Source organism: Opisthorchis viverrini (genome assembly GCF_000715545.1).
Source record: "Opisthorchis viverrini unplaced genomic scaffold opera_v5_451, whole genome shotgun sequence".
NCBI lineage: Eukaryota > Metazoa > Platyhelminthes > Trematoda > Opisthorchiida > Opisthorchiidae > Opisthorchis > Opisthorchis viverrini.
Window position 1 is genome coordinate 184,576 of NW_008752113.1, and position 9,721 is coordinate 194,296.

A 9,721-nucleotide genomic window follows, 5' to 3' on the forward strand; every position below is an offset into this window, starting at 1 on the left:
TCAGTAGAGCGACACTTGGCCTTGGGCGGTTATCAAAAAAGGGAATCCAGCAGCTTATATCTGAGTTGCACCTAATGTCATCCAACTGCCCCCTCCAACCTAAATTGTCGTACCACTCACAAGGCCGAACAGACCAGTGGCATTTAAAGTGAATGGTTAATTGAAGCACCTTGAAATGGAACATTAAGGAACCAAATCTGATCAAAAATACTTTGAAACTCCGCCAACCCATTAACCGCAAGATTCAGGCAGCCACACTAACCAACAAGAACCATTATTCGATATTCAACACTGTCCCAGTTTGTTAATCTAAGGATGCCTCACTGATGGTTTACTGATTGCCTTGAAACCTGGTCAACTTGGTGACCTGACAACGTGGCCTGATGAAGCTTTTGTATCAAAAACGAAATGTCACCCAATTTAAGGCTACCGAGTGTTTACGAAGCCCATCTGAAGTATGATTGACTTAATTCTCCCACAAGAAAAACACAAGAGAAAGGACATTAACGGAACCATGAACCCTATAGACTGTTTAAAGTCTTAACCACAGATTTTGATTCAGTTCATGTAACTCACGTTATCTCGGCATCATGGTGCCCATTAATGTCAAAAGCTGGCGTGACGCTTGGACTCAATGAAAACGATGTTCAACATGCTTTATCTACGCATAGATTTCCCGATCACTTAAAAATTCCTCGTTTTCATTCGATTTTATGCTTCTAGGGGGCTAGTGGGGGAGGAGTGGGAAGGTTAGTAGAGATACTGCACGCTGTATGGTTGAGTAGTTGCTGCTTGGTCAGATGATTTAACCGTTACTTGGGGAATTATTCGACAAAATGTAGGTTTCGTACGGAAGATGCCAAACTAACTAACTCGACGAAGCTTTGGCACACCGTATGCTTCAAAAATATGAACCTTGGGAGCGGATATGTGACGTTTTCGGATAGCTGGCCTTCATTACTACTGCAGCAGGACCACCAGTAGTATCCAAAACGTTAAACATAATAAATGGTCTTGGTGGAGCTTTCTGTCAAACATGTCGAATCGCCTAATACAGAAAAGGTGAAAGTGTCGAGGCGGACCATGTGTAAACTGAGAGAAGGGTACGAAATGCTTTTGATGCAGTGTGCTTGCCGTCACGTCCTCTGTGACCATCCCCGTGCTTGGCTGAATACTGGACTGACATTATCAGTAGCGTACCTAATGGGTTATTTCAATCCAGACTGTTCGAATGAGCGCCTTCTAGGTGGCATCACCAGCCTTTTTCTCGTCGTGTTTCTCCTGACTTTGGGGGTACTTAAGAACCACCATTCGAAACAATGTCTGAACACACTGTTGTCTGTGATGGTGGCGTGTATGTTCTCGCACACTGGCACAAATTCCATCGGAACACGTATGACATTGAACTTAATTCGATTATTATCTTCTTGGTAGATTTGGAAATTTATAAACCATGAAAGATCGAAACCTTCTGGAATGGCTATTGGGCGACATACTGATTACCCAATTCTGGTTTTCCAAGTTGTTACGCAATGAAGTTTTTCAGCTTGATGAAAAAAATTTAGAAATTCTGACAGTAATCAAACGGTTAAAGGAACTTTATAAACTGACGAGTTTAATGCGTCTGTGTTCTGACCAATCAGTTGAGCGCATTACTGTGATTCCTGACGCTCGTAAATGTTACATCACCCCATCTCTATTCGTTTCAGCGGCTACTTCAGCAACCTATATTTCCCATACTTGGTTCAAGTGGCATATCGATCTCCGCTTGTGGCGGTGCAGTTCATGAGCCCAAAAAGACATGTGCTGCTGATGGTTCGGTGTGAATTGCTCAACATACGACATCCTGGGGAACCTTTGGACTTCGAAATTTTGGTTGATTGATATGCATTCCTTCTCACGCACCATGGGCAATACTAGTTTGTTCTATCCTTCTATTTTCTAGCCGAAAAGCTGTTCTGGTTTAGCCTTTTTGCGTACCGCCATTTTTGACATGCATATTTTCACCTTTTCAATTTGATTGGCTGAGATCTGCCGTAGGCTATGTACAGATGTTGTTGAAATATTTTTTTCGTATACATTCCATCTAAACGCATGTTCATTGGGAAATCAAGCTCCCGGTTTCTGTGTGTGGGTTCGTGATAGGCTATGTCAGATGTTGTTGAAATATTTTTTCGTATACATTCCATCTAAACGCATGTTCATTGGGAAATCAAGCTCCCGGTTTCTGTGTGTGGGTTCGTGAATTTCTACCAGTAAGTTGAGATATGTCTGTACAAAGTACCCATCATGATTTTCATGCTACAGTGTACCAATTATGGCCATATGCAACGTTGTAAATTTCTCGTGCGCCTTCCGTTACCGTCTTGGGTGACTGAACAGTGGATTAATTGGTCTGTATGAATAAACGTTAATGCGAAACCGGTGTCCAAGTAACCCATTTTGGCATGGGGCCAGTTTCCTCTTTATCATACAACTAGCCAACTATCCGTTTCCTGTCTTTTGCTACCAAGGCACTTCAAATAACCGATGTAGAAATCCATGGAGACTGAAAAATGTCATGACCGACTGCAAGTTAGCCACATTTTTTTCCAATGAAGCGTTGTGGTAGACTCACAAGGGAAACAACGCATTGGCAGGGAATGTTCAGTGACTCGGTGTCGGTAGCAGAACTTACTTGCTCGCGCAATCTATGAGACTGCTTGCTATTAAGTCTACGACTCTGTTGAAAATAACGGTAGCAGGCAAATTGTGAAATGAAATTATGAACTGCCGAGGTTAATTATCAACAGAACTCCAACAATGTCCATGTCAGGATGCTTGATCCTATTGGGCACGGAGAATTAGTCAATCATAAGCTGATAAAATTTGAAATTTATGCTCACCAGTCAGGTGGAACGAGTTTTGCTGAGGGATTGCTGAGTAATTAGTGAATAAGCTTTTTGGGGCTTCTTATCTATCGGGCTGTCAGACGACTGTCCGACGACTCAAAAATGAATCAGTCTTGAACTATCTGTGCTATCGGGCTACATAAAGCTCAGCCTTATGAGCGCTTCCCTCTACTTTGGGGCTTATCAGGTAGGATCGGACAGACGACTACTTAATCAATAGCTTGAGGCTACTATTCCTCGCATCATTCGTCTGAGAACCAGAACCGATTTCACTTTCGTTTTGCTTCCTGGCTGAACCAGTTCTTGACCTATTCAGACGTTCACCTGACTACGGTGAATGGTCACACTATTTTTTCCGATTGTGATTGCTAAGGAACGGATTCGGATTTACGCCGAACCGAATATCGAAACTACTCACAGGGTTGCTGAAAACTCTTCAGAAGCTCGCGATCGGTTTAGTGGGATTCAGTTGGGTCTCGCGTTAAAACCAAGTTGATATGCAAATAAGTGTATTTGTCGAAATTTGTCCAGTTTGTGTTCAAGTAGAACATTAAGCTGACGTAAACTCGAGGACTGCGCCTACCCGATGAGTCCCAAGAGGACTGAAACCGGTCGTAAGCTGTAGAAATTTTTCAGCAACCTACTGATTGGTTTCCTTCATGAAAAAACTGTAGATACGTTCGATTGTTCATACCTAAGACATCGTGAGTAACATTATCATTTATTTTTGAACAGCATGGTCACAAACATAAAAAGTGAATGCAGGCGACGAATGCGAAAGGGTAACAGGAGAATATGGGAGAAAAGAGAGAAACGTCTCATTCGAATTCATGCCAACAACAGGTCCAGTAAGATGAGATGAATCTCAAAGTATGTAAAAATTTTGATGTGGAAACATGCGTCTAAAGACCAACAACCGAAAAAAGGACAAAAATGTTGAATGCTCTTCAAGGCGCGGTAGGCGCTAGTACAGTCAAGGCGCGCACATCAGGCACAAGGTGTCCGCCATACTGGGTCCGGTGTGAGATTAAATGGCAAAAATGTACGTTCAACGCCATGTGCCACGCATAAAAGTGTCAGAGGTGCGCAGCGAGCCCACAATGGCAAGCAAATACAAGTCACTGACTGCAGCCTTAAGAAGTTAGTTAGTTTTTAGTACCTAATCGATTTAACCAGAATGAATGTAGCTCCTGCATGCAAAAAAATAACTCGTCGAATTAGGCGGGATTCCACTGTAAGCGATGAGTGAAAACAAAGATCGACCATTAATTTTTTCGAGCTTCTCAAACGACTGTTGGAAAACCGGACTAAAATAAGTTGCTTGTATAGAAAATCAGGTTTATCTTTCATCCGATGGTAGTAGTCGACCATAAGCACAACATTTTGTGGATTAATGTGCACTTCATTCGTGATCCAGAATATAGCATTTAAGAAAATCTCATTAACCGGGCCATATACAATCTGGACACATTGTTTTCGTCAAAACTGTCACACCATGAAGCTAGAGAATAAACAAACCGGTTTCAAATGTCTTCACACATACACACTGCGATTAAAATGCGAAAATCGTGATTCAGCACAAGCTATACGAAGCCTACCGGAGACAATACAGTTGCCGTTCCAGTGAAACTAGCCCGGAGTCGATTGAAATCGCAGAAAAGGGAATAGCTGTCAACGTGATAAATATAACAAGGTTACCGTGGTAGTTCGGGACAATTTACTCAATTTTTAAGATCTTTTGTGTAGCCTGAAATTCTGCAGTTGTCGGGGGGACATTATTATCGTATTGCTTCTATCGGGCTGTCAGACGACTGTCCGACGACTCAAAAATGAATCAGTCTTGAACTATCTGTGCTATCGGGCTACATAAAGCTCAGCCTTATGAGCGCTTCCCTCTACTTTGGGGCTTATCAGGTAGGATCGGACAGACGACTACTTAATCAATAGCTTGAGGCTACTATTCCTCGCATCATTCGTCTGAGAACCAGAACCGATTTCACTTTCGTTTTGCTTCCTGGCTGAACCAGTTCTTGACCTATTCAGACGTTCACCTGACTACGGTGAATGGTCACACTATTTTTTCCGATTGTGATTGCTAAGGAACGGATTCGGATTTACGCCGAACCGAATATCGAAACTACTCACAGGGTTGCTGAAAACTCTTCAGAAGCTCGCGATCGGTTTAGTGGGATTCAGTTGGGTCTCGCGTTAAAACCAAGTTGATATGCAAATAAGTGTATTTGTCGAAATTTGTCCAGTTTGTGTTCAAGTAGAACATTAAGCTGACGTAAACTCGAGGACTGCGCCTACCCGATGAGTCCCAAGAGGACTGAAACCGGTCGTAAGCTGTAGAAATTTTTCAGCAACCTACTGATTGGTTTCCTTCATGAAAAAACTGTAGATACGTTCGATTGTTCATACCTAAGACATCGTGAGTAACACCGTCATTTATTTTTGTACAGCATGGTCACAAACATAAAAAGTGAATGCAGGCGACGAATGCGAAAGGGTAACAGGAGAATATGGGAGAAAAGAGAGAAACGTCTCATTCGAATTCATGCCAACAACAGGTCCAGTAAGATGAGATGAATCTCAAAGTATGTAAAAATTTTGATGTGGAAACATGCGTCTAAAGACCAACAACCGAAAAAAGGACAAAAATGTTGAATGCTCTTCAAGGCGCGGTAGGCGCTAGTACAGTCAAGGCGCGCACATCAGGCACAAGGTGTCCGCCATACTGGGTCCGGTGTGAGACTAAATGACAAAAATGTACGTTCAACGCCATGTGCCACGCATAAAAGTGTCAGAGGTGCGCAGCGAGCCCACAATGGCAAGCAAATACAAGTCACTGACTGCAGCCTTAAGAAGTTAGTTAGTTTTTAGTACCTAATCGATTTAACCAGAATGAATGTAGCTCCTGCATGCAAAAAAATAACTCGTCGAATTAGGCGGGATTCCACTGTAAGCGATGAGTGAAAACAAAGATCGACCATTAATTTTTTCGAGCTTCTCAAACGACTGTTGGAAAACCGGACTAAAATAAGTTGCTTGTATAGAAAATCAGGTTTATCTTTCATCCGATGGTAGTAGTCGACCATAAGCACAACATTTTGTGGATTAATGTGCACTTCATTCGTGATCCAGAATATAGCATTTAAGAAAATCTCATTAACCGGGCCATATACAATCTGGACACATTGTTTTCGTCAAAACTGTCACACCATGAAGCTAGAGAATAAACAAACCGGTTTCAAATGTCTTCACACATACACACTGCGATTAAAATGCGAAAATCGTGATTCAGCACAAGCTATACGAAGCCTACCGGAGACAATACAGTTGCCGTTCCAGTGAAACTAGCCCGGAGTCGATTGAAATCGCAGAAAAGGGAATAGCTGTCAACGTGATAAATATAACAAGGTTACCGTGGTAGTTCGGGACAATTTACTCAATTTTTAAGATCTTTTGTGTAGCCTGAAATTCTGCAGTTGTCGGGGGGACATTATTATCGTATTGCTCCAATTTTTCACGTGTTGTTCTGGTCTGCTCTGTAATGCTGATACCTCCCATTTTTGTGGAAATAGAGGGTAAGATTATCTGTTCAACCAGAAAACAACTGTTCGCGAATATAATATAATAATAATGTCGGTAATGTGTTCATCAGTTTTTTGTGGGTGGAATATCAGAAACACTTTTCGACCAGTATCCCAAACTTTCTGCCACACTATCAGCGGCCAGTGACGTGTTGTACAACGAAAAGATAGATTCCTACCACATTACCCCTAGCACAAAAACCTTGTCTATCCAAACTACAGAATCAAATAACGATAGGCCTCATGTACGGTTTAGTTTCACTGGACGATCACGCTGGATTGTCGATAGCAAAGTAATATACCGCTTTTCCTTAGTTTGATGACTCGACAGCGGTCGCTTTTCAAGGAAGTTCCAGAATAAACTGCTCTCACGGTTATGTGCCACATTTCCCCACCTGATGATAAAGTGTCAGCAGACACCTCGATCGAGTGATGCGCGACAGACAATCCAGGTGATAAATCATCATCATCATCATTGTCAGCTGTAAGAACCGCGTACTGGTCGTACACTGGTTGTAGCTGCCACAGTTTTGTTCACCGATGATTGGGGGGGGAGTAGCTGCGCATTGCACGCGCGAGCTGGTAAATTGGTGCATAAATCCAGCACTGTCAGTGGGTTGTCAAGCGGGGGGTGGAAAAGGAGCTATGCATTGAAGGCAATAGCTTGGATGCACGAGCGCCATTGAGGGCGCGACTGGGCCATGTCTGATAATGTCTCTAGCCATTGATGTGGCCCGTCTCGGGGTCCCCATCCAGGAAGACGGCAGTGACCAGCGCAGCTGAGTTTGCTGGTAATGGCTTTCATACTTCGCTGCCAAGTCATTGTTTGACCGCCTCTGGCTCTCTTCCACCCTTCACATGGTCGGGCGAAAAGAGCCCTTCGAGGAATGCGGTCGACTGGCATACGCAGCACGTGGCCAAGCCAACGCAACCTGTGCAGTGTGATCAGTTCATCTATCGTGTGCGCACTTGAAAAAGCTCCCGAACAACACAGGTGCATTCGACACAGCAGAGTGCGCACGTTTCCCATTGGCTGCTTATCAGATCGAGGAGTGAGGGCAAGAAAACGATATTCCAATCTCCAGTTTTCTATTTATTCAACGGAAGGTATCAAGGACAAAGCTGGTCAGCAGATTGCAAGTAGACTGCAAGTGAGATTTGCCATAATCGACTTGTTATCTTGCTGCTTGGATATCAGCTATTACGGTGCTTTTTCCAGACCAAGCTGTGACCCCATTTAAAATGAAGGTGGTGCACGTGATGTGCAAAACTTAAGGCCGACTGATCAAGCAGAAATTAGGAATGTTGTTCAAAAATACAAAAATTCAAAATTTACTACAATGTCCTGAAAACTACAGAACCTACTTCGCACAAAAAGCAGTTGAAGGTTCAAACGAAGTACCACAACCCCATAGAAATGTTCGAACTTTGAATTTAGACTACTTTAAAAAGGTGTTGAACAAATCACAAACCGTAATATCTTGTCCTCTTATACGGCTGAGGTGATCGCTTTTGTGACTCAAAATATCCGGCCTGTCTTCCTAACCCCTTTCTTTGCACCTAAAAAACCACGAACTTATGACGCATTGGGATTTCCCACAACAGTGCACCGCCAAACGCAAGCTCCCCATAGGTCCGCTGACAAGTTTGACTCAATGAAACAGAAAGAATTTATTCCATTCATAATAAAAGGACCAGTTTTTTTATCGACGAATGAGCAAAAGGAGAGAACTCAAAGTTACAGCACACGTTTACATGTCAGTAATGAGTTCAGCAGTGATTTTGTAACCATTTCCAATGGTTTTCCGCATGTCATCCAATTTCTTTGTTTCCTCTGAAGAAGAAAAGTTGCAGTTAGAAAACGCAGATTCCAAAGCAGATTAGCAAAGTAACACTTCTTAGTTCAGTTTAATGCGCTGACTTGACAAAGAAATTCGATCCACAAAAACTTTTCGATGACGCATATAATTATCAACATATCCATAGAGATCCTGCAAAACTCATCTCAAGCTAAACTCAAAGCCTACCTCTAGCACAATATCTCTCGTAGCTTTGCCAGTCAGGCCACTGGTTGATGCTGATGCTTCCTGGGTCCTCAACCCCGCGCCACTTCCACGGTTCGTTCTGACATACGATCAATGGAACACCCCCGAATTTCTGAACCAGGCAATCAAGCTCCGGAAGATATTTGGTTTCGTATAGGTCCTTGAAACTTAGATGAAGGTTGGTAATTTCGATGATGGGGTAGCCTGAAACATCCAGAAAAACCTTTTTTTGAACAAAAGCTGCTTTATTTTTAGCTGAAGTGGGGGGTTTTGTTGATTTGCAGAGGAAGGAAAGCCGACGGTGAAAGTGATTTAACAAGCACTATCTGCAAGGTTTATTGACACAAAGCTTTGCTCTTCGCCGCTGAGCGAATAAATGTGACTTGAAATCATTAATCCTCACCTCAGAAATCAGATGGTGATGACAAATTATGCTAACTTTTCACTTGATCTTGAAGTCTGGATTAGCGTCAACGTGTTTTTTCGTTAAAATAAGGTCATTTCAATTTGCCCGTAGCATTGCCGAGATGAGGACACTGTGTTATTGTGGGTAGCATAAATATCATAATGTAAAGTTCACCATGTGCGTATTTTTATCGTTTTTGAACTTTTGAAACGCTGCTTTGTTAATCCTCCGAAATGCGTCAGGTTACTTATCTTGTACAGTTCCTGGTCTAGGTCATTTCGGTCGTCTTGGTTCAGAACATTTCATGAATACTACAATGTCCCAGATATTGTATCACTACACTTTCATTAATTCCTGATAATCCGGCTATGCTATGAGAATATTTTAGTGGCCCTACAGGCTCTAAAACTTTGAAGGTGTTCCGTCAGTTAGTTTAGTTCACTTGTTCAGCTCACAAGTGATTTCAGCTACTACAGCTTCGTTCACCGAGGAAAGGAAGATCAAGCGCATGTCAGCCACGCACTGGAGGCAGTGGCCTAGTCAGTTCATAGAAGTAGAATAGTTCAGTTTGTTCAGTCTTTCAGGGACTGATAGCTGGGCAGTGAAGGCGATAGATGTTGTACAAGACCGCCACTGGCTGTATGAAAGTCACCTGTTACGGTTCTGTCACGCAGCGAGCAAACAATATGATAATGCGGATTGTGGCAATACTCTATCCCCAGCTATGTTGCTTGATCCAGACTCCTAGCACGGCGAATAGTAAGAAGACGAAAACCTCGGACACAA

The 9,721-nt window shown here is 42.7% G+C and overlaps 2 protein-coding genes across 2 annotated transcripts in view; one reads left to right on the forward strand and one right to left on the reverse strand.

The window, feature by feature from the left end:
* T265_11163 (hypothetical protein) overlaps window positions 1–2,352 on the forward strand; it is a gene marked incomplete at both ends in the record, with an annotated part of 20,579 nt that extends 18,227 nt beyond the window's left edge. Inside the window, one exon of the mRNA XM_009177750.1 lies at window positions 1,710–2,352. Within this exon, the coding sequence (XP_009176014.1) occupies window positions 1,710–1,789 (80 nt within the window). The remainder of the gene's footprint in view (window positions 1–1,709) is intronic.
* Window positions 2,353–7,129: 4,777 nt separating this feature from the next.
* Window positions 7,130–9,721, reverse strand: part of T265_15367 (hypothetical protein) — a gene marked incomplete at both ends in the record, with an annotated part of 12,574 nt that continues 9,982 nt past the window's right edge. The window contains 3 exons of the mRNA XM_009177751.1: window positions 7,130–7,452; window positions 8,240–8,318; window positions 8,512–8,733. Of these exons, the coding sequence (XP_009176015.1) occupies window positions 7,131–7,452; window positions 8,240–8,318; window positions 8,512–8,733 (623 nt within the window). The remainder of the gene's footprint in view (window positions 7,453–8,239; window positions 8,319–8,511; window positions 8,734–9,721) is intronic.